This window comes from Scyliorhinus canicula, chromosome 2 (genome assembly GCF_902713615.1).
Source record: "Scyliorhinus canicula chromosome 2, sScyCan1.1, whole genome shotgun sequence".
NCBI classification, from domain to species: domain Eukaryota; kingdom Metazoa; phylum Chordata; class Chondrichthyes; order Carcharhiniformes; family Scyliorhinidae; genus Scyliorhinus; species Scyliorhinus canicula.
Genome location: NC_052147.1, coordinates 253,959,338 through 253,984,716, shown reverse-complemented (window position 1 = coordinate 253,984,716; position 25,379 = coordinate 253,959,338). Strand labels below are relative to the sequence as shown.

The window sequence follows — 25,379 nt, the reverse complement described above, 5'->3', positions numbered from 1 at the left end:
CCTCGGCCTCACCTGGATAGTATTTTCTCTGATCTTTCAGCTTCTGAGAGAGAAGGCTGCTTTGCACCTTACAATACTCTTTCCCACCTAACGATTCACACACTGTGACACAAAGCTCTCCAACACAGCTCAAAGCACAAATGCTGTTCAGAATGATTTTTCTTATTGCCTTTACATCCAGTGAGGTATATTTCCAGGGAAGGAAACAAAAAAGGCCGATATGGGAAAATTTGCTCTGAAATGTTTCCCAAGTCCTGATTTTGAGAGTTTTGTTATCCTGATAGTGCTGCACCGTATCAATTGTAGTCAGGAGAGCACAATCACACAAAAAGAAGAAATTATATATATAAAGGTCTAACATTGTTCTTTGTGATTAAGTAATAACTTGAAATTCATTGGATTTTGATTCATAGTTTTAATTTTTTGCAAATGCATAGAAGTTCTTGTTGTTTTCTCCTCCTCCAAAATGCAAACAATTGCAAGTTTACCTTTTAAAATAAATTTAGTGTGGCCAATTATAATTTTTTCTTGAAAGTGTACTTTTAGAAGTATTGGGTTGCAAGTTCTGACCTGGCATCCGTTTTCTTTTAATCTGGTATGTTTTTATCACCCGGAAACCATCTCCCCAGTGCATCATTCGTACAAATGTTCAAGTATTGAAAATAATGGCCAAGTCCCCAAAGCAGCCCTGGATTGTAATGCTGTGGAGAAATGGAATGAGTGGCAACAGTAAAATACTATGTTAGCAAAGTTGCATGGTAGTCCCTTTAATTAGATGCACACAGGCAAATCTGTGGAGTCTACCAGAAATAGAGGACTTTGTGACCGGAAGATTCTACGTTTTTTATGGACACTTATGTCAGTCTAATTTGAAGACATCACGCCCCTGGCTGAGTACCACAAAGTGATTAAAGACTGACTTTGTAACCCAGAGTTTGCTGGGCAGGGTGCCTGGAAGGTATCCGATTCATGGAGGCAAAGGAAGGAAAGCCCTCAAGTGAGTGTGCCAATTCTTGGTGGGGAGAGCACAAACGTACAAATGTAAAAACCCCAACATTTTGGCTCATCACATTTATATTGTGTAGTAACCCTGTTGGATCATGTAGGAACGCTGTCATGGAGATATTGCCATGAAGCAGCCCATCCTACCTGCTTCGCTGGCTGTCAACAATTGTGAAGTAGCAATTTGAAATCTAGATTGACCTTGTTATTACTTCCAAAAGGAGTGATTATCTCCGGATGTGCGTTATGCAGTAGTTCAAAGCAAATTTTGGATAGCGTTAATGCTATGGTGGTCATTGCCTTTTGGTATCAGTAATATAGATACATTAACACAAAGTGGTCAAATCAAGGAGCTTCATTAAATAGTTCCCAACAGGAATGCAAAACAACATTGAATAATTCAGATTGTTTTCCAGCTCCGTGTCTGATATTCTGACATTTCCAGGAAGGTAAATGGAATCTGTGGGAACAAAATGCTGGGAGCGTTCACAATTTTAATTAGGTATTGTGTTACAGAATTTTTTTAGCAAACTGAACACTAGCAAAAGCAAAAGTTCCAGTCCTCCACTTCTCATTTAGTTTGCATGGAAAAGGAAGCAACCGCTATTGAATTACTCTTTGAAACATTCTTTACTTATAACTCAAGCTGTGTGGAACTGTGTTGTGTTGAAACAGTGTTCAACATATGCTTGATGTGTTAGCATATAAATTAGTCTTTACTAAATATATATTTAGCAAGTGGATTGAATTTGAAGCATGAGGTTAAAGTTATGCAGAGTAGTGCATTTATGGGGTGCTATAAATGAATAATTGAAAAATTTAAGATATCTATTTTGCTATGCTCAGTATATGGGATACCAAGCGAAAAAGGTCTGTTCATGCTATTCTAATGGAATTTTTACTGCCTTGTCACAAGCAAGTTACGTGCTATATTAAGCACACTTCTTGGCTCTTTTTCTCTCTCTCCCTCTCATCATTGTACTGTTATAAGAAGGTTGGTTTAAGAATAAGCTGGACTTCCTTTCCTCAATCTTTATCTCCATTTGATAGTCCAATCACCCATTTGATAGTCCAATCACCCATTTGAAAGATAAACACACACGGAATACATCACAATATTATTCACTCTTGCCAAAATAGGACAGTAAGCTGGAAGCATTAGTGATGTGTCAAATATTCATACCTTAGAAGATGTAGGGGGATGGGGACTCCTAGAATGTTGACTGCTTTGCACTTGTGAAAAAAGTCAGGCCTCCTCTACAAGAGTAAAGGAAGCTGATCACAGTGCAGTGCGACTATCTGTCTGACTTTTGCCACACCCTGTGTTTAGCTGATGAATGCCAGCTTACTGTACGCATCAGCAGATTCCAGTACCTGAGAGATAGGATTTAGCAGGCTGCTAGTGGCACCAGGCCATATAGGCCTCTAAGGACGGCTGAAACGAAGAAGAAAGGGATTTGAATCCAAGTGGTGTAAGAGGCCAGGCTTCAGAGGAAGCCCACAGATAAACCCTTCAATTTTTGAACGGTTAAATCTATAACAGCCAGATTACCACAGGTGTCCGCACAATGTGCGGTGTGTAAATGTTTGCTCCAGTATTTAAGTCAAATATTACGGGATGGTGTGTAACCATCTGGGAAGGGCAAAAAAAAAGTTCATTGTGACCAGTTGAGAGAAAGGCCTACCACAGCTGGTGTTAAAAAGCAGGTTTGAATTTAGGTGAAAGCTAGTAACTCGGATGCTGACTTGAAAATAAGCCTCCCTTTTGTAAAGTGAGGGAAAATACTTTTAGCTGAAGCATAAAAAAAAGCAGAGAACAACATAAAAAGACAACTATGCAGTGACTTCTCCATGAATAGCACAAGGTCTCATTCCAGTGAATCTACTCATTGATATTAGGTACTTTGCTTGAATTAAATTCAACCAACTAACTGGGCATGTGACGTAGCACATGGATTAGTGAAATGAAATGGAAATAAAAATCAAGGGTCAGAAGGAGAGGCATTGTAACAATTCTCACAGTAGATAATGGACTTTTAGATCTTTAATATTTGATTTGGTTGCAGGATAAGCAGATTAACGGATTCCAGAATTCTCACATTGTGCATTTTATGACATCAGAGTGGATGCCATTTTGCTTTACTTGCACAGACATTCTGGTGATTCACTTGATTGCTTTTAGTTGTTGAGTATTCATATAGAACTTTCCCCTCGGGAGACTAAATAGGTGGCAGAGTCTATTATGGGATAGATTGCATAAGATAAACTCACTGTTTGAAGAGTGTGCGGGCTGAAAATTTGTCTCTTTCAGCCTGAGGTCAGTGAATTGACAGGAAATGCCTCTAAATGGTCCAAATGATCTTTATTGGCCCAAACTTCCTTACGTGCTTATTTTCTTATTGTAAACTGGCAGAATACCTACCAGAAAGATTGGTGGACAGCGTCATTGGCAAGAAAACCTGGGGATAAAGGCTCTCCCCATGCATTTCATCATATCCCATCGAGCACAGTTAGTGTTTGTTTTGATGGTGGGCCTGGAAGAAATCAAAACTGAGAACTGCTTTGGAGTTCTTCAGCCTTGATCAGTTAATTCCATGTGGGCAGAGGGAGCATGGGGTGCAGCACCAAGGAGCATGGTCCCATCTTATCAAGCAAGAGCAACCTCAAGTTCGCAGAGAGAGTGATCCCATATCAGCAGAAAAAAAGCTCCATGTTAGCAGCGTGACTTTGCAGCAGATGAGAGAAACCCCAGATTAGTGCAGAGAGTGGTCCCCAAACCAGTAGAGATCTCTGCCCCATACTGACATACAACAGCCCAACATTAGCAGAGCATTTGGCTGCACATTCTTTCATGGGATGTGAGCATAGTTGGTGAGGCCAGCATTTGTTGCCCATCCCTAATTGCCCTTGAGAAGGTGGAGGTGAGCCGCTATCTAGACCTGCTGCAGTCCATCTGATGCGTGTACTCCCACGGTGCTGTTAGGATCCTGGATCGTGATCCAGTGACAGTGAAGTAATGGCAATATAATTCCAAGCCGCAATGATGTGTGGCTTGGAAAGGTACTTCCAGGTGGTGGTCTTCCCATGTGTCTGCTGCCCTTGTGCCTCTAGCTGGTAGAGGGGGGTTGGAAGGTGATGTCGAAGGAGCATTGGCGAGTTACTGCAGTGCATCTGGTAGGTGTACACACGTCTGTCGCTGTGTGTTGGTAGTAGAGGGAGTGAACTTTTAAGGTGATGGATGAGGTGCCGATCAAGTAAAGCCCCACATTATGAAAAAGAGTTGCTCACGTCAGCAGATTTCAGCGTTTAAGTCAAGAGTTATCAACAATAGCAGAGTATTACATGTTAAAATACTTTTAGTCAGGGGCGGCATGTGGCGCAGTGGTTAGCACTGGGACTGCGGTGCTGAGGACCCGGGTTCAAATCCCAGCCCTGGGTCACTGTCCAAGTGGAGTTTGCACATTTTCCCCATGTCTGCGTGGGTTTCACCCCCACAACCAAAAGATGTGCTGGTTAGGTGGATTGGCCACTCTAAATTGCTCCTTAATTGGAAAAAAATAATTGGTACTCTAAATTTATAAAAAAATAAAATACTTTTCGTCAAAGTTTCTAATTTGCGGGTTTGTCATGTGAAATGTTCTTCCCCAGTATCGACACATTTCTCCAATGTATTACTCTGCACAGCCACACATCCAAGGGTACAGCTTCCAGGTATACAGAAAGGTGATGCGAATTCACAGTGATACAAATAGCGTCACTTTCTTATGTTGAACCCATTAAAACAATGAGGTGGATTTTACAAGGGAGGGGATTACCTGACGCCCTGACCAAAACAGTGGTCGGCATGGTGCTGGCCATAAGCTCAGCTGCCCTGCAGCGATATTGGTCTGGATACAGCATTAATTGCATCAGTGTGGGACTTCCACCCTCACCGAGGAGGAAATCCCACCCTAAAAAGCTGGCGGACAATGAGATTAGCCATCAGCTCTGTAGTGCCAGCAATATTGGAATCGAATAGTGGCCACTGTTGGACTAAATGTAGTCCTCAAAGAAGTGTCATGAATTCCGGACTTCAGGTAAATCAGGGATTTTGGTTGGGCCTGCCTGGCAGACCCTTAAGTGGCATTAATTGGTGGCCTTAATAGGCAGAAGGGTGGGCAAGGCTGTCCATATTTTCCAATCGGTTGAAGTTGGTAGTAAATACCTGCATAACGTTTCATCTTATGCATAGGCGGACTGCAGTTTATTGTGGCTCCCTGTGTCCATCTTGACTGAACTGAGTTACTCAGCCCACACTAGCCCATCCCACCCCATACTTTGTGTGATTCAGTACCATATCACATGGTACCTTCAGCCACTGAGACAGTAAGAAGAGTCCAAGAGAAAAGGATCATGCCAAAAACCACTTTCAAAATCATGGAACTGGAACTTCCAGTAGACGGCTTTTGAAACCCACATTGATCTGGTAGCACGGTGCTCCGTGTGTTATATCACAGGGTAAAAGGTTTGATTCAGCGGCCGGTGCAAGGTGGAGAGACCACTACCTTCCTGACACCCCCAGATCAAGCTTGGAGCAGAAAGGATGGTGACTAGCCTACCAGCTCATAGGTTCATTGAGGCCCTTAAGTGGTCTCTGATTGATTGGCAGCATTTGGGGAAGGGTTTACACCCCCTCCACCCTCACTCCCCCTCCAGAGCTGAATTCAACAGGAAGCCTGACTCTGCCCTGATAAGTGCCTGATTGCTACAAAATGTCTTTGGGTCTCTCAAAAATGCAATGGGCGGGATTCTTCGGAAACCGGTGGGGTGGGCAACTCTGGCGTGAAGGAGTGGCGTGAACCACTCTGGCGTCGGGCCGTCCCAATCCGCACCTTCAGGGGCTAGGCCGTCGCCGGAGTGGTTTGCGCGCGCTGGCGGGCACGGAAGGGGCTTGGCACCACGTCAACTGGTGCCGAAGGGCCACCGCCAGCCGGCGCAAGTTGGCGCATGCACGGGAGCATCAGCGTCTGACGGCGTCATCCCAGCGCATGCACAGGGGGGTCATCTCCGCGCCGGCCATCGCGGACTGTTACACTGGCTGGCGCCGAGGAATAGAGTGCCCCCACGGCACAGGTCTGCCCATGGATCGGTGGGCCCCGATCGCGGGCCAGGCCACCATGGGGGCACCCCCCGGGGCCAGATCCCCCCGTGGACTCCGGAGGCCGCCCGCGGAGCCAAGTACCTGTCGGAACATATGCCGGCGGGACTGGCTGAAAATGGGCGGCCACTCGGCCCATTGCGGGCCGGAGAATCGGCGGGGGGGGGGGGGGGGGGGGGCACTGTCAGCGGCTGCTGACCGGCGCGGTGCGATTCCCGCCCCTGCCAAATCCCCGGCGCTGGAGAATTTGGCAGCTGGCGGGGGCGGGATTCACGCCGCCACCCGGCGATTCTCCGACCCGGCAGGGGGTCGGAGAATCCCACCTAATGTATTTTAAACTGATGACATTAATAAATGTATGATAAAAGCTGTCTTTATTAACATGTGCACTTATTAAACAATGAAAACATGTTCGAACTTCAGAAGTTTTAACTAATGGCAAACAATAAAAGGATATTGTCACCCCCAAATCGTGAGATGGGGAACTTTTTCTCGCTGTCTTGTAAATGCATCAAGGAGGGCAGCACGGTGGCGCAGTGGGTTAGCCCTGCTGCCTCAGGGCGCCGAAGCCCCAGATTCGATCCTGGCTCTGGGTCACTGTCCGTGTGGAGTTTGTACATTCTCCCCGTGTTTGCGTGGGTTTCACCCCACAACCCAAAGATGTGCAGGGTAGGTGAATTGACCACGCTAAATTGCCCCTTAATTGGAAAAAATTAATTGGGTACTCTAAATTTATTTTTAAAATTTTAAAAAGGAGGCCATCATTTAAATTCCATTGACGTGAGACATGGAAATACATCGCCCGGCCAATCACAATGTCACAACATTGGTTCTTCTGGGTTTTGTTTGCAAAGAGCGCTGATATTGGCCACGTTAATTATAACTAGTTAATTATAACTAGCTGACCAGTGAGGTGCAGTCAGTATTTACGGAATAAATACATTTGTGTGGCATAGTAAACACTTACAAGTGATTTCACTCGCTTTGCAAATAAATCCATAGTGAGAATCTTAAGCAGCAAATTTGAAAAAAACACGAACTAATTTGCGAACAGCAAATGTCGCATTTGAGCTGTGAATATGCCCTGCCCACGTGCTCACCTCTTTTAAATTCTCTTTTTCCATACCTGTTCAAAATCTGCCAGCTTTCGCACTGTTTGCACCAGTGTATCAAGAGGAGGAGTTCAACAAAAATACTGATTAAATTATGCATGGGAGCAGATAAGATACTTAATTTAGTCACTGCCTTTTTAAAAGCCCTAGGAAGCTAAAAAGAGACCTTTATTTTCTAAAAAGAAATTGGCCCCTTTGTGACAGCAAAGTACCAGCTTGCACACAGGCGAAACTGTAACAATTTTATATTCTCAACGTTTTGTGTGTATTTGGTTAGTTACAGTAATTATGCCCAATAACTGACAGCCGAAATCACGTAGGGGAAGGCAGACTGCTTTCACGCTTGGGCCCTGCTGCAAAACATCTGCTGAGAGATTTGCATATTAATTAACCCATATTAACTCTAATTATTCTGGGAAATTATCAAATAAATTGAATTTTCTAATTTTAACCTTTCTTTTGCTTGATGCATGTTAAGGCTGATAGGATGTGGTTGCTGGCTCACCTGTGTGACAAGCAACGAGTTTTTTTTCCCCTGCTCTTTGGACCTGGGGGAGGCCTGCAGAGCTTTTGTGTGTGTGTGTTTTTTGGCGTCCTTGCTTGATAGGGGCCCAGTGCAATTGTCGTGAGATAGAACATGTGTGGATGTGTGCACAGATGGCTGAGTATTACGGGGTGAGGAAGGTTGGTACCTCAGAACAGTAGAGCAAACCTTGCTTTGCTAGCCTGTTGCTCAGGATTGAACAAATAATGGGACTTTAATTCAATTAAAGTCCAGCTTCAGTTAATGCCTCCTGACAGAAATTATTGAATTTTTCCCTTCTCATTGTTCCATTTACACATCACTGAATTTCCTGCTTTTGTGCTTGTTTTCGCTGCCACAAAGCAGACCCCATAATGTATTGAGCATCTGCTTCTGTGCCTTTCACTTCTGTCACTTCTTGCCCAGTTTGGTGGGTTGTTAGGTGAGCCCAATACAGTCAGCTGCATCTTTGTCACTTTAACAACACCCAACGCCCCTTGGAAACCTAGCAGACAATGACCTCATTTCCAATTTGCAAATGCGCACACCTCCCCTTTGAGCCATTCAGGTGATTAACATACACCCAAATCTCTTTTTTTAAAGCACAACAAATTGCCTCCATCCAATCAGGTGAATGTCCATGTCCATCCCCTACAACTGATGGGCTAGAAACACATTGCCTGTTAGCCGTGCCAGACGGAGAAGGCTCTTGTTAATTCCCAGCACCAGAACTAAATATGATTCTTAGCTGAGAGGATTACGAGGCATTTGAGTACAGGCTGCCCCAACCAGAAGTGAACTTTGGAATTAAAAAAAAATAGTTTTGCTGCCGATGGAAGGTGTTTGTTTCGGGCCTCTAGCTGCTTGGGATCATGCGGGCTTATTTACAGTAAGCCATTTCCTTACGGAGCCAGCTGTCATTTCTTCAGTTAAAGGTATGATTTGATTTTAGTCATTGCCTGTATAAGCAATTTTGTAAAGGAAGTTTCAGTGAAAGTTGAGATTCACTGAAGAAAGGGCTGAAGGCGAATCTGGCTGAGCGACTTTCATTACTGTTGCTCTTGGATCTAATGTTTATGCCTTAGTGGAAACAATAGAGCTCTGAAGAACCGGCTGGACTATAAATCATTATTAGTATTCTGGGTTTGATTGATAATTTATTGAGAGGGCTTTTTGGAGAGTTTTGCTGGTCAGCTTTGAGCGATTTTACTACTGATACACTACAAAAATAGGTATTTCGTTCCAGTGTTGCCTGGTGCAATTTGCATGCGCATTAATCAACGTTAAACCCAGGATTGACTTGAGGTCTTGAAATGTAGATGATCCAATGGCTCAGGTACAGTTCCCTTTGGGAGCATAACGCATGGTGCTAAAACTGAGAGCACACTGGAGGATAAGAATACTTGGAAAAATAAGTATGATAGCCTTTGATGTAAAAACTTCAATCTCTTCTTTTAGTATTTGGTAAAGAAAAAGTATATTTAGGAAATGCTTTTATCACAGTTGAAAGTTTCTGAGTTTTCTGGTGGAAGAATTGCTTCATGAAGTGGCATGTCAAAATAGTGATCTGTAAAGCCAAGAGGTTTAACACTGTGAGGAAGATCAGACCTTGCAACATTCACTTTTTACTTTTTTTTCCTCAGCATTTGACCCCTGTTAAATTTATTTAAACTCCATTCAGTTGAAGACAATTGAATCAGCTGCCAGCTCTATTTACAAGCCTGCAATTAATGTGTTATCTTCACACTTGATGCCCCCATGCCATCTAATTTGCTTGATCACAAGTCAGGAAACAGTTTGGCACAATGACGTCTTTGCTGAGTGTGAGCGTCATTGTATCAGTTGCTGAATGTACTCACCTTGTGCCACAGCAGGGCCGTCGTTTGGACACCATCATTATATAAAAGCCCTGGGCCATTTCGAAGATCGTTCATTTTAAAAATCAAATTTGTTGTCTGTGTTGCACAGGATTATTAACTTGTACAAAGTATTTTGGCAAGGTGCATTATTGCTATACAGATACTACAGAAACTCAATAGCAGAGATGCAGAATCACTTGATCACAGAGGCAGGGGGGGCATCAACTGGACTGTGCTGTCTGTCGTTCATACTCTCTTAGCTTCATTGGCAGATTTAGGGAGCTCCTAGCTGAGAAGTTAGATGGAGCAACAGGTCATTTTGAAGCATTCCATCTTGAGGAATGGGAATAATAAAGGAATGATTTACCTCGTTCGATCAATTCTTCCATGACGGACTTCAATGGTGCCAATCAGGCCCAAAAGCCCAATTTCCTGGCCAAAAAACACTCATTATGAAAATGTTGGGGGAGGGGTTGGGGAAGACACCAATCATTGTAATGTCGGCTGATTTGTAACCCTCTTTTGACGGATAAGTTCACAGAAAGGAATGCAAGCTTAAGTATATTCTGCTTACAAACAAGTCCTTTGAATTGTTGCAAAACGTTGCAATTTGCTGACCGACTCCCTAAAGTTGCATTTATCATACATGTCCATTCTAACATCTTCCTCGGCTCAAAACTAAAGATACTTAAGAGTCATCATAACTTCACTGTCAGCTTCCGGATTTGACCCTGATCAAACAAGTCAGAGAAAACAGGAGGGAAGCTGATAATAAGGTATATTTTATTGGCAATTGTGACTAGCACATTCTAAAGAACGTGTTTCGGTGGGAAGGGATATGAAGGTGAGGGGGGAGTAAGGTGCAAATGAAAAATATCCATTCACCTCTTTTTGTCCTACATTTTTGATGGAGAAGTGGGGGAAAACAAGTTTTCACAGTAGCCCTTTTGAGTTCACTATACTTTGTCACAATTATACCAATATTTGGGAGAAAGTAAAAGAAAGATATGCAAATCCGGTTAGATGAAGGTGGGTGGGAGGAGGGGCATATGGAGCACAAACACTGAGTTGGGCTGTACAGCCTATTTCTACTCTGTACGTTCCATGTAATTCTACATAGTACTGAGATAAGGAGGGCTTGAGACCTGATATTCTGGACATTTTTACCAAAGAAGCAAGTGGGTGTGTATAATGTACATACAAGGCTATGTGAGCACTGTATGAAACAAAGAAAAAAACTGTTTGTTATAGCTCTATTTTTTTTGTTTGCAAAGAGAGAAGAATTGTGTTTCATTTCCGCAGTAATGATGATATCAATTGCTGGTGATGCAACGTCGACCATGATTTGCACATTTGCAGCCAAATGCAAACCTGTTTATTAAACAACAGTGTTCAGAGAAAAATTGCCCTTATAACCCTTAATTTTCATCACCTTTCCCAAAAGTTTCCTCTTGAAAGAGATAGCTTGCAAAACTTTTTTATCTGCATGGAATAAAGCCATTTTGAAGGTGGCACTGGCTTCTTTATCAAGCCAACCTTCTTCAAAAGCAGCCAGATAATTGTTTTGTGGACAATCTCACTAAAGTCATTTAGTTCATGTAGGTGTCTGCCTGGCTGAGCTCGAATTTCTACAGTTGAGAAAAATGTTGCAGGAACACTGCAGCCTTAAAGTGCACAGTAAGTCTGTTCCCATTGAAACATTTTATCTTATCAGACTGTACGGTTTTGAAAGAGAAAAACAAATACAGGACAAAAGCACACGTAACCTTCAAAAATATATTTACTTTGTTTTATTTCATGTAAATCGTACGTCAGTGAGAAGGGCGGAAGGAGCAGTTTAGGCAAACATATTTCAGTGTGGATGAGGGCATCTCTATTGTGTTTTAAAATGAGATAATGAAATGATGGGCCTGTGTTAATGTATTCTTGTTGAGATATTGGTGCATGCTGGGCCGCAATCGTACTTGTGGCATTATTTATTTATATTTCAGCATGACTTGTAACATGATGTAAACTCAAATCATATTTTTTTTATTCTCTTACCAGAGAAGAACCAGAGCCCACAATCCTATCTACGTGGCACTTTTGTTTCAGCCTCGGGATTTTATTTGTTTATCTTTTTAAATTAAGGTTGAAATAGATTTTGGAACTTTGTCCCATCGGAGCCTGTAGTCCTGTTAGTGTGTTTATTTGAATTTCCTTGGAATGTCCTGTCCTGTTGCCGTGCTAGGACCAGAATCATCAGAACAGCAACATTAATATTTGTCACCGTAAACAATGTGACAGGTAAAAATAAAAAAGTTTGTACAGTCGGACTCACGACCTTCCCTTTCGTCAAACATTCCGTTCAGAAATCTGTTTTGTGTGGCATTACTGCTGTCTGAACATTGATAAATGCATTTGAATATTCTTACACCAGCAGGAATTGCGTAAATTTTGATTTTAAAAACATTTTACTCAGCTTTTTTAAATCTGTGGATAGAGGAAAACCAGTTAGATTTACTGTAACTTTCTGACTTGACTAAAATGATCAGGAGACAAGGTGACCATTACAGAAATCCCTCCATGGATCTCTTTGAAAATTCTGCATTTTTATTGGCATCCATCACTGCTATTCACTTGGCAGACATTTCACATTGTCCACAGACTAATACGGGGCCATTGTTTATTCTCAGCCAGCAACTGGACATCTCTCTCTCTCACACACAGAGTGTTTACAAAATAACTCTGAAGAATTCTTCAGGCACCCACTTCTTTGTAGGTTGAAGTAATACCCTGTGCTGGTGCCAACTTGCAGTTTGATGACTAAAGCCTGTGTGGTGGCCCTTGGGTAAATCTAGAGGAGCCACATGTAAGAAGTGGCCCATTTTAGATCAGAGGCAGACAATACTTTAACAAAGTCACAATAGCGACTGCGGAAGGCCAGCTTGGTTTTGCTTTTAACAGAGTGAGATAAAAAGGAGGATTAAAATCTCAGTTCATTTAGAAATGGGGAAAAGGGTCCCAATACTTATTCGTAGTTATTTTAGCTGAAATGCATATATTCCTGTCAATTAAGGGAAACTGATTTTGTTTTTCAAGGTTTCTGGGCGGACAACTTCCCATTTTTGTAAACTGCTTCAATTAAAATTCTTGAGGTTTGCATAAGTTATTAAATAAATAGCCTTCAGGTTTTATATACCAGGAGTGTATTCATTATCAATCTGCTTTGTTAAAAAAGGGAGGATAATATCAGCATCATTTGTACTTGCCTGGGTCGGGGTGTTGAGCTTATCAGTGCAATAAAATGCTAATGTTCAACGAAGCTCCATTGTTACATCTTTCCCACAGTCTTAGTGAGGTCTTCTGAGCCAGCCACTGGTGCTGGGGCTTGAGCTTATTGCTCAGAGGAGAGATTCTTGTCAGGACTGAAATTGGTATTTATGAAGAGAATAATATTTCCTGTCGTCCAGGTCTTGCAGGTTGGGAAAGTATTGTTGCCCTTTGAGGGTGATATATGTTCTGCTGCTGCCCCTACACTGAGACATGACTTCATTGCTTGTTTAGCTTGCTCTGATATTTGTGAGTGCGGTAGCTAGTGATTAATCATTTATCCCCCTTTCTCTAAAATATTTGAATCACACTGCACCGGGAACGTTCACGTGTTATTCAGAGAGAATGCTGTGGACAAGCAAAAGACCTTAAAAGGCAAGTTTTTTATGGAATAAAAAGCCTTTTAATGCTTGTCCAGCCTTAGATAATTTTATTCACTCCTTCAAGACCTCTCTTTATTTCTCTTGCACCCAGAGACCAGTTTTTAGGGGGTGGGTTGATAGCTTCCCAGGACTCAGACCTTTTGTTGTCGCCCGAGACAAATATATCCAGTGAAGCCTTGAACCGTTGTGCAATAAAGAATCTTCGGCACGTTGCTAAGAAATGGTTAAACTACCGTTGCAAAGGAAGGGCCCAGTCAATTGTGCCAAGGTATATCTGGACCACACAGCTTGAGTGAAGACGAATATTCCCTTTTTAAAAAAAAATCATTTATTTTCAAAGGGCATTACCCAGCCTGAACTTGCCTAAACCCTTGTGGTCACACCTCTTTGAAAAGGTTTTGTTTCGCCCGTCAATTGGTATTCAAACCAGGTCAGCATTTCTGTTTGCCCAACTTCGCTGCCGTTTTCATTTTAATTTGCACCTGTTGTGCAGTTGTTGGGAAGGCAAGTGCAGGCCCGCGGATTATACAAAGATCATATTATGAGTAGATATGTGCGGTGTAATTTTTTTTGTCCCAGCTAATATATATATAGATAGATAGATATTTTAAAAACTATTTTTGTTATTCTTCTTCACAAAATAATAAACAGCAAACCTTCCAGAAGCAGGAAAAGAAGCAGATAGGAAGGCCTGGGAAGCAAGTGTTGTAAATAGAAATGATTTCAATGTTTCACAAATTCATGAGAGGAGGATTCTAAACCTGATACAAGCACAATTCTGTTCCTGCCACTCCTGTATAATCTGATAGCTGGCAAGAGCCACTTGAGATAGTTCAGTTGATAAAGCCAAAGGATTTCTTTATTAAGAGCACTGAAATCAAAATGAACCGTGTGTGTGTGAAATTTAATGCCCTCCCCTCTGGTGATTTTGGTAGTAGGAGGGCAAATAATCAGGTAGGGGGGTTGCAGGTAGGGACACCCCACCTTCTCTCTTGCCCCTCCCCCGATGAATTCCTATGGAGGGCTTTCCTGCACCAGCTTGAGCCTCATCTTGTTGCCGATGGTATTCACCCAACGGTGGGGGAGAGAGGTACCTTGCAGGAAGCACAAAAAGGATTTGCTGGCGGGTTTTCCATGGGGTTGGGTGGGGGAAGGGGGGAGTAGCGGTGGCGGGGAAGGAACCCTAATTCAAAGTCACTCGGTGCCCCCCCTCGAGGAACTCGGCATTGGGATGACAGGGGAACATGACCCCCATCTTGCAATCCCCCGTCTGGCATCATTCACCTGTGACCTGGACCACTTGGCGATCCCGGGCCTCGGTTGTGGGTGCATCACCGGCTCCTTGGCGGCACTGCTGAACAGTGAAAGGCTGTTGGCCATGATTGTCCGGCAGCTCTTGTTGGGCGGTATTTCCACTCCCAGGGTCCTTGATCGGAGGGAAGGCCCGCCACTGCCAGTTAATTGTCTCTTAATGCGGCAAGGCTTCCTGAAAAGAGGTGACATGGAGCTCTTGCCAGCTCTCTAGCCAGCAGGCGAGACCTCCGTCGCCTACAATAAATTTTACCCTGTGTGTGTCTGTTTGTGTTTCTTGTGAGCAGGTTAAACAGTTTTTGTCAGTGTTGTGTCTGTATGTGTGTAACTGATGGTATGTTGCTCTAGCTAAACTAATGTCCCTGTGTTTATTACTCTAATCTTTCTTGTCTAGTGGTAAAGTGGACAATTTATGTACTACCATGCACACTGAATGACTGGGAAGGCAAGCTAATGCAGAAGCAGCCACCTTCAATTCAGTTCAAAGACCTTATTTATAAACTGTCTATTTTAAGGAATGCAAGTGCATCAGGTCTGTGTGGCCAAATAAACCGGTTTATTTTGGTTCTTGAGTAGTTCTGACATTTGAAGCATGTTTTTTAGCTTATTCGGCATGTTTTGTCAGTGCTCTCAAGAGTTTGGAAAATGAGACACCAGGTGCTAGGTCTGGGGTAGAGGGATTTAAATGAGATTGCGCCAGATTTGACAAAACACAGGCATGGTAGATCTTTTTACTCACTTAACCTTCAGCCCTTCTTTCTTCATGGTTTTGCCTACATTTTTGGTAACTCTACAATCTTCTGATTCCTTTTCTCTTTTTCAGTTTTGAACTATGAGAATGTAGTGGATACGGGTTCAGAAACAGATGACGAAGACAACCTTCACATTGCGGAAGATGACAGTATTATTAATGCCCTGGACAGAGATTCCAGTCCAGTGACTATGCCCAACCACGATTCTTCCCCACATAGAAATCAAGTACTGTTGCCAAGGGAGGACGAGGAAAGTGAGAAGAGGGACTGCAGCATGGAACACACCTGGCACAGCAGGGAGACACTGCCAGTCTCAATAGATGGTACTGGTAAGTCTGCCTTCTGGACTGCTTATTGGATCTTCACTCTGGAAATATTAGAATACATGAGGTTGTCCACACACAACATTCTTCACTCTAATTCATTTGACTCAACATGCTGGTTAGGCAGAGGAATGTGCTACAGATGTTTTATGTTCCAAATGTTACACGTTATATGATGATTCAACCATTGTTAAATATGTAATTTGGTGACACCCTTCAAAAGCCAATGTAGTTCTCTAATCCAGAGGTCAAACTCGTAAAAGAGCTCTGCTGTCAGTTTTATGAATCTTGTACCTACCTGATGTGTTGAGTTTAATTAAAGAATAACATTGGGGAGTAGTGCAGATGCAGTTATTGTTGTTTAATTAAAGCAAAGGAACATTACTTTACCATCTTGTTTAAAGGCTATAGTTTAACACTGTATTCTGGCTTCTGTGAGGTGACATTAAAAACTCCATGCCAGTAATTCTGTCAATTGAAGCTCTACAAACTGGAGGTGCAAAGTGGAGGTCAGTGCTATCTACATTATGGCAGGCTTAAAGAAAATCGTAAACAAATTACAATACCAACCGTGATTTTGAGATGGACATGCTTTAATAACAAGCGTTAACATTTATTTTAATTTATTGAATAGCTATAATTCTATTTTCAAGTTATTTGCTGATGGGCATCTGCTTCACGTTTTCTGCGTTCATAGAATACCACACTATTGATCCCACTTTATCTCAAATAACAGCCCAAACTTAAATTTAGGATAATGCCATTCTCCCAACATTTACTTCAGAGTCACCTTACTCGTTGGTCTATTCGTTTGCAGAATGCATCCTTCCAGGGAATCCTGAGGAAGGAGCTGTGCTCCGAAAGCTAGTGATTCGAAATAAACCTGTTGGACTTTGACCTGGTGTTGTAAGACTTCTTACTGTAAAGTATTTAATGACAGTCTTTCATAAATTTTTTGCCATATACAATATAGAAAACAAGCTGATAAGTATAAAAAAACAAAACCAGGCTGCCTAGAGTCAAGGAAGCTGCCTTACCTTTTACAGATCTAACAGTTGCAAAGAATAATCATTAAGTTGAATGGTGCTTTGTCTTTATTTCAGTTAATTTTTTTTGTTGGAATGGAGATTACAGATGACATCATCAAGGGGAGTCAACCTGGAGGAATTACTGGGCCTATAGTGAAAGACCAGAATCAGTCAGAATGAACACAGCTGACATGGATATTAAAGCATCCTATGTTAACAATTATCATAGTCCCATAGAATTGACAGTGCAGAAGGAGGCCATTCACCCCATCGAGTCTGCACCAGCCCTTGGAAAGAGCACCCTACCCAAGCCCACACCATCACTCTATCCCCGTAACCCAGTAACAGCTAACCCAGTATCTGTTGGATTCCTTAAACACCCTGCTTCTACAACTCCCCCAGAGCTCCAGCTGGTATTTTTTCATTCCTTCTGGGATGTAGGCGTCACTTGGCTGGGCCAGCATTCATTGCCCATCCCTAATTGCCCTTGAACTGAGTGGCTTGCATGGCCATTTTGGAGGGCATTTTTCGCAAAGAGTGAACCACATTGCTGTAGATCTTCTGGGGTCACATGTAAGCCAGACTGTGTAAGGACAGCAGATTTCCTTACCTGAAGGTCACTAATGCACCAGATGAAATCAACAATAGTTTCATGGTCACCATTAGGCTTTTAAATCCAGATATTTATTGAATTCATACATCTGCTGTGGTGAGATTCAAACTGTGATCCCCAGGGCATTACCCTGGGCCTTTGGATTACTAGTCCAATTACTGCACCACGATGCCACCATCTCCCCATCTATTATCAATATTAAATGGCCAAGTCATTTCTTAAAAACAAAACTATTTTTGGATTTTTTCTAAGAGATAGAATTGAGACCTTTTAAGGAGAAGACTGTCCATATGTGGATACAAAGTTACTTTGCCTGTTTTCAAACTTTGCTGGGGAGTCCTTAGTCCAAAATACAATCGGGTATAATGGGCTGGATTCTATGCTCCCCTGACAGTGGGTTTGATGGCTGTGGGGCATATAAAATCCAGTGGATGGCTTGGCTGCTGTTTATTTGCATGTCCCAGTTGCCACCCCAAATTTGCCCATTTGCCAGTGGGCTAATTGAGGTCACAAAGTGAGCAACTGATGTCCATTTAAGGGCCTCATCTCGCTGCTATCAGGATTTAACCGACTGTGGGAGAGCCCACGCCAAGCAGCCAGCACGCCAGATTACCCTGTGGGGTCCCGCCTTCCTGGGTCCATGGGAACATCCCTTTAAAATATTACTACCCCTATGTTCCTCTCCCAACCCCCACCCCCTCATAACATGTCAAACACTGGTCCCTCGAACCCCTCACTGGGGCTCGGCGAGACCCCAAACACATACAAAGTCCTGATCCAGAGCTGAATGTCTCCTTAAGCCATGAGTGCAGCATTGGCACTGGCCACTGTTTTCGGTGTGTCTGCCAGGCCTGGAGAGCTGCTGGCCTCTGATTGACCGGATGGTCTCTAAGGTTAGACTTTCTGTCCCTAAGGAGCAGAAATCATGGGTGGGTTTTTCCGTCCCGCCGCGCCAGATTTCTGGTTCAGTACGCTGGCGGGATGCTCCGCTTCGCCGGCTGGTCAATGGGGTTTCCCATTGTGGGGCAGCCCCACGCTGTCGGGAAATCCCCAGGCTGCCGGCAAAATGGAGCATCCCGACGGCGGAGAATTCAGCTCCCTGTCTCTTGTCTATGAATGGCCAATTTGCAGAGCAATTATCCTTCTGCTGGGCGGCTTGTCCCGACATTTTAGTATAAAATTGATCCCAATCCATTATTTTGGGGGTGGAATGAAATAGCAGTTGGACAAGTATCTCATTGACCAAGCATTTTCTGTTGAAAAATATATTTTAGCTACAAGCAATTGTAAAAATGTAATTACTGTTGAAGGAGCTGATATTTTTAGTGCTAAAGCTAATAATAGATCTGCTGTGGTACAACATCATGGTTCGCGAGAGACCCTTTTCTCATACAGAATTATATGGAGGCTACGGACGCGATTTAATCAAATGGGCACTATGTGACATAGCAAGCGCGTTTAGCAGCGTGTTTCCTGCCGTTCGCAGCACTGAGAAACACGCTATCTAACGTGACTCTGGTTAGATATGGAGCTCAGTGGGGAATGCGCGACCAAGCCTGCACTTAGTCCTGTTTCCTGCACTGAGGAGCCCCACTTGCTGAAATTCCTCAGTACAGGGAGAGATCAGGACGCCATTTTTAAATGGTATCCCGATCTCTCGAGCCCCCGACGTGATCACCAAACCCTCCCCAAGCCCCAACTCACTGCAAGGGATCCCAGGGGCCCCTCTCACCACCTCATCCCCCCCCCCCCCCCCACACCTGCACAGGGCACACCCCTGCCCGATCACCACCACACAAAACAATGCCAGCTTGGCACCTTGGCAATGCCAGCCTGACACCATGGCAGTGTGCTTGCCAGCTGGCAGTGTCACCTGGGCACCTTGTCAGTGCCAAGCTGGCACAGTGGAACAGCCAGGGTGCCAGGTTGGTAATGCCAGGGTGTCCAGGTCGCACCAGCAGTGCCAGGGTACCACACCACCCAAAGGGCATGCACCTGAGGGCATCCAATCTCCTGGGAGACCCCCACGAGTGCCGTTTTGTTAGTCCCCTTTTGTAGAGACCAGTACTGAATGGCACTTGCCTGAGGTCTCCAAGGAGAAACGGATAGCTCCCAACGCCTTGGTTACCTCAGGGAACTGCATATTAGAGTGAGTTTTTAAAATTAAATTTAGTATCCAATTTTTTTCCAATTAAGGGGCAATTTAGCCTGGCCAATCCACCTACCCTGCGCATTTTTTGGGGGTTGTGGATGTGAGACCCACGCAGACACGGGGAGAATTTGCAAACTCCACATGCATACGAGAGTGAGACTAGCTGTCTCACTCGAATATAGAGGTTTCCAAAAAAGTGATCCCGCCCACAGTGGACAGGCTTCACATCATGGTGTTTCATGAGATCACATTAGATCTCGCGAGGCGTGGTGAGCCAGTTAGATGCCGGGAGCGGGGTCTGGCATCATTTACCAGCCACGTTGCACCGCGGCGCACTGCTTTTCAGGCGTAGCGTGGCTGGTAGACCATTCCCCACAGCACAGAAACAGCCCATTCGGTCAGGAAGGCAATACTGATGTTTATATGCCACATGAGCATCCTCCCACTTTATTAGGCTCATCCGCCTTACCCTCAAACCTCAATCACACGTATTCACGGTGTCACCTCTTTAATATGTCAGTGCTGTCTGCTTTGATCGCTCCATGTGGCAATGAATTTCACATTCTCACCACTTGTCTGTCACCTGCTGTTGATGCCTCTCTTGCTTTCTCTCTCTCTCTCTCTCTCTGGTTCTGCTCACTTTATTTCTCTACTTGCACTTCTATTTCTCTCTCTTTTAACTTCCTCCACTCCAGAGTGACAGAATGAAGGGAGACAGAAAGCCAACAGTTGGGTGAGGAGCTATAATGTAAGTAGTTGCTAGGTTGGGGGTTCTGCAGATCGGGACAAACATTTAGCTAGGACTGCAGGTGAGCTTTGCAATGGTGGGTTGACTGAGATAACTGGCTCGGGCTTCAGGCTGGGCATTGGAGAGACAGAAGTCTGTGGGCATGTGTTTGGGAGAACTGATCTGATAGTTAATTGTAATTGTAGGCATACAGACTATCTAGCTTAAACTCTCATATCCAGGCATAACATGTTACGTGACATCGAAAATCCTGACACCAGAAGTAAGTACAACACAAACGAGGAGACTCAACTTTAAAAAAAAAATTTAGATTACCCAATTATTTTTTCCAATTAAGGGGCAATTTAGCGTGGCCAGTCCACCTACTCTGCACATTTTTGGTTGTGGGGGCGAAACCCATGCAGACACGGGGAGAATGTGCAAACTCCACACGGACAGTGACCCAGAGCTGGGATCGAACCTGGGACCTCAGCGCCTTTAGGCAGCTGTGCTAACCATTAGGCCACCGTGCTGCCCTTTACTCAACTTTTAATATACTGTACATAAATTGTGATTGTCATACTATGTGGCAACAGTCACATGAGTGGATTACTTTCTGGAGGTTGATTGTGATTTATATTAATTTGTGGGAGCACGTGTATTTGGCTTGTCTACTGTTTCTAACACAGCACATGGGGACTAAACCAGAGTGAGTACCAGGTGCTCCACCTGGCTCTCACGCTGACCTTTCACATCATGGACCTTGACCGTGGCATCCTGCAGTGTTTCAATAAAGCTCAAAGTAAGCTTGAAGAACAGCACCCAATCTTTCAGTCAGGCACTTTCCAGCCTTCTGGACTCAGCTCTGAGTTCAACAATTTCAGACCGTGTAATCCCGCCCCCATTTTGTTTCCTTTTTGTTTGCAGGTTTCAGTTTTACTCTCGTTTTTCTCTCGTTTTTGCTTTCAGATAGCAGCTGTTCGCTGTTCTGACATTTACACCTCCTCTAGACACATCCTTTGTTCCTTCACTTGTCCCATTATCATTCACATTGGCCTCGCACCACCAACTCTTTTGTCATTTAATCTCTCCTGTCCTCTGCCTTCTCACAGACCCTCCCTATTGTTCTTTTCTGCCCTCTGCCTTTTCGCTCGCTTAAAAAACCTATTGCATTTTATTTTTCACTATCAGTCTTTGACCTGAAATGTTGGCCGGAATTTACCGACTGCTCACACTGGCGGGTTCCTTTCGGTGCCACCAACGGCGCACACCCCCCGCTTCGGGTTTCCCGGTGACGCGATATGCATTCAACGGGAAATCCCGTTGGTGATTTGAGAGTACGAGAAAACACGCAGCAGGTTGCGCAGAAAATCCCGCCCGTTAACTCTGTTTCTCTCTTCGCCGATGCTGCCAATCTGCTGAGTACTTCCAGCATTTTCTGTTTTTATTTCAGATTTCTCGCATCTGCAGAATTGATTTTGTTTAAATACTAGGTACACTCTTTGAGTTTTGTCAGCCCCTTAGGTTTGTGACCATTATTGAACTCTTAATGATATATAAATAAATAATGAAGTGAAAGGAAAATCGCTCCCCGAGTCGCCACATTCTGGCACCTGTTCGGGGAGGCTGGTACAGGAATTGAACCGTGCTGCTGGCCTGCCGTGGTCTGCTTTCAAAGCCAGCGATTTAGCCCTGTGCTAAACCAGCCCCTTTAGGTACATATTATAGATTTATTACACACTATGTGCTGCTGGGAAATTTCAGATAATTCTGATCCTGATCTCGAATGAACGCCTTATCAATGTCAACACAGAAACATTCACAGTCATAAATGTTGAAAAAAAACCTAATTGACCAGGAAATTTCCAGAATCAATCAGCTGGAGCATTTTAATTGGCCACAAGGCTCCTGGCTAAGGAGGTGAAACATCAGCATAGATTCTAGCTTCTGATTGCTACTCCTGAAGAAAATGTGGTCCCAATTTTGTTACACAATGGGTTCAGAGCCAGACGCCCTGGGATCAAGTTCCACACCAGGGCTTGGTGGTCAAGGAAAGTGTGTTCACAACATGGTCAAACAGGTCAAGTATAGAAACATAGAAAATAGAAACAGGAGGAGGCCATTCCGCTCTTTGAGCCTGCTTCACCACTCATCATGATCACGGCTGATCATCAAGTTCAATACCCTGATCCCCCCCCCATCCCCCATATTCCTTGATCCCTTTAGCCCCAAGAGCTATATCCAATCAACGTACAAATATTACCCATCTACGGTAATAGCAGGTGGTAAGAGCTGGAGAGATTCCTGGTCAATCATCTGCAGAAGGCAGTGGCAAACCATTGCAGTACTTTGCCAGGCATAACCACAGACCAACATGTCCATGGTTCCCAAAGTCCTCTCAGGGCATGGTACCTCAGGAGGACAGGTGTAGATGCACTCTGGCAGCTGCCATATCGGAAAGGACCTCCTGGTGGGTGGCTAGAACCTGCCCATCTACAGTGGTAGATCCTTTAAATTTGCATTGGTCCCCAATTGGAATTTTGAGGTGCAAATCCACAATGCACACCCATTTTGCCCAGCAGTGATTTCAAAATATGTCTCCTTGTCTTTTTTGATCTAATTAAGTTTAGGAATGCTGTGGACTACTGCCAGCCTGGGCATGTCCCCCACCCCACACCCTTTCTGCAGTCTTACCTGCCTATGACCCAATTATTTTTTCCAATTAAGGGGCAATTTAGCGTGGCCAATCCACGTACCCTGCACATCTTTGAGTTGTGGGGGTGAAATCCACGCAGACATGGGGAGAACGTGCAAACTCCTCACAGTGACCCATGGCCGGGATTTGAACCCAGTTCCTCAGCGCCGTAGGCAGCAATGCTAACACTGTGCCACCGTGCTGCCCTTCTCTGTACACCATCAAATGATGAACCCCACGAACAAACAGCCTAGTGACACGAAGGTTTTGCATGAAGACTGGTCGGAAATCTCTTAGAAATGTACGTGAGCATGAATGGCCACTTTCAGGAGAGCAGATATAACTTTCATTTCCTGCCTGAAGGAATCATGATTTTGATGACATAGCTCTATCACCACAATAGGCAATAAGGATTGCAAAACTTTTTGAAATTCTAAACCAGGGTTGTAAACTGTGCAACATTTAATTTTGCATCCCTATTTGAAGAATGTTAATGAGCTTGCCCATGTAATTGCAGTTTACGGATGAGATCTCCAGGAGTATATGACCACATCCATTTGAAGCAACAGGCCATTAAGTATAAAGCAAACTGTCAAATGCAGTTTCATCTCTGACCACCTGAAAAAAGGAAGTAGGTGTCCTGTGGGATATTTCAAAACTTCTTTAAAAAGGCAGTGACTGACAATGTTTGATAAGTACATACACCCTCAAGAAAGAGGGATGGGGATTGCAGCTCAGGCTGGATGGACTCATGATCAAGGCAGCCCACCAGCATTCACTGATCTTCAAGTGGCTCCCGGCAGAAATACAGGCAAATTATGGACGTTGGAAAAAAAAGAGTCCGTTCTGACCCCGCTATCGAACGGCACTCTGCAAGGATGCGGAGGTGCCACTGGCCCCCTGGCACTGCCAGGCTGGCAACCAAGTGGCACTACAAGGGTGCCCAGGTGGCATTGCCAGGGTGCCTGGCTGACAGTGCCAAGATGCCTGCATGGCACCAGCAGTGTCAGCGTGCCACCTTGGCCAGAGGCCGACCATCCGGGGGCCTGCGATCGCCTGGGAGACCCCCCCCCCAACTGCCGTTCTGCCTGGTCTCAGTTTGTGGGGACCAGTACTAATTGGTGCTCAGTCGGGTCTCCTCGGCGAGGCCGATAGATGCTGGGTGGCCGTTTGATTCAGCATCAGCACAGCTAAGTTGGTTTTTAGACTCACTTAATCATGCGAGACTGGATCCTGCCCATTGTGGGTGGGATCCAGATCGTAACGTCTCGCAAGATCCTGTTAGATCTCGCAAGCAAGATGTAACAACCATTGACGATTCCAGGGGAGGATTCCCCGGGGATCTACTGGCCCTGTCCCATCCCGATTCCAGGAGGACGTAGCTGGTAAATCAAGCCCAACATCTGCCTTCAGCAAGGCAAGGGCGGGCGCACCCCGGACCAAGAAGTGCGAGAAATGAGGTGAGAAGGACGCAAATCCCAACGTCTTCGCTCACACACAATATTTCGATCGGCAGGTGCACGCAAGAGTGAGAAACGCGCCAGCCAACAAGCAAGCTATTTGGCCTGTTAGGGGCCAACTAAATGCAATTTTACGAGGACTGCCTGCTTTTAGAGTCATCAGGTGGGCCACTTGACTAAGCAGCCTTTACATTCTTGCTGCAGCCTCTATCCAGGGCGTGATGAAATGCCTGGGCTCCAACAGAATTAAAAAGGTGTTGGGAGACTGCGGTTTGTGGTTGAATGTACTGCCGAGAGGCCCTTTGCAGCCTTTCTCTGCTGCAAATTATTTTTTGCAAGTCTGCAGCTCCCTGAGACAGCTCCACAGCGGCTGTCCGCTGAGGAAATACATTAGAAGAGCAAACCGTACCCTCACTTTTCTTGGCTGCCCCATTCTTCCCACCTTCTCCGAGAACTCGCCCCCTTTCAATCCCTGATTAACACATTACAACAACAATGGAACTATTTACAATATCATCCAACAAATCGATCTCAGCACAGTCCCTGTGCTGCCTTGTAAGGTAAGTTGGTCAAGGGACTTCCTGATCCTTTGCTAGTGACATAAATCACCTGCAGTAGAGGTAACTTTGGTTTGAGCCTCAATGGGTTGATTCTCATCTTGCAAAAGATGTGTCCGTGCAGATGATTTCCCCAGTTCCCCTTGGAACATAACTGCTCAGACCTGTTTGTATGATGTCAGCTGTGGAAGACAATGGGTGCGATTCAGCGGCCCTCCGCGCCCGATTTGGTGTTGGGACGAGGTCTTTGAATCTCACGAGGCCTATTGCGATATTTGCGACGCTCGAAGCATCTTGTGAGATTTAATGGAGACTCGCGAGACGTCACAATCTGAATCTCGCTCTCATTGGCAGAATCACGTTCTGCACATTTAAATGATTCATTAGACTGATTTAAATAGGCATTCACAGCATTCTCCCGGTGCCTGGAATC

The 25,379-nt window shown here is 44.4% G+C and overlaps 1 protein-coding gene across 5 annotated transcripts in view; it reads left to right on the top strand.

Annotated features, from left to right (window-relative positions):
• zeb2b (zinc finger E-box binding homeobox 2b) overlaps window positions 1–25,379 on the top strand; it is a 155,095-nt gene that overhangs the window by 88,167 nt on the left and 41,549 nt on the right. For 2 of the 5 annotated variants that reach the window (XM_038789953.1, XM_038789955.1), the window contains one exon: window positions 15,463–15,720. In XM_038789953.1, the coding sequence (XP_038645881.1) occupies window positions 15,463–15,720 (258 nt within the window). Of the gene's footprint in view, window positions 1–8,464; window positions 8,710–11,774; window positions 11,920–15,462; window positions 15,721–25,379 lie in introns of those variants that run through there. The other 3 variants (XM_038789954.1, XM_038789952.1, XM_038789956.1) reach the window with 3 other exon arrangements.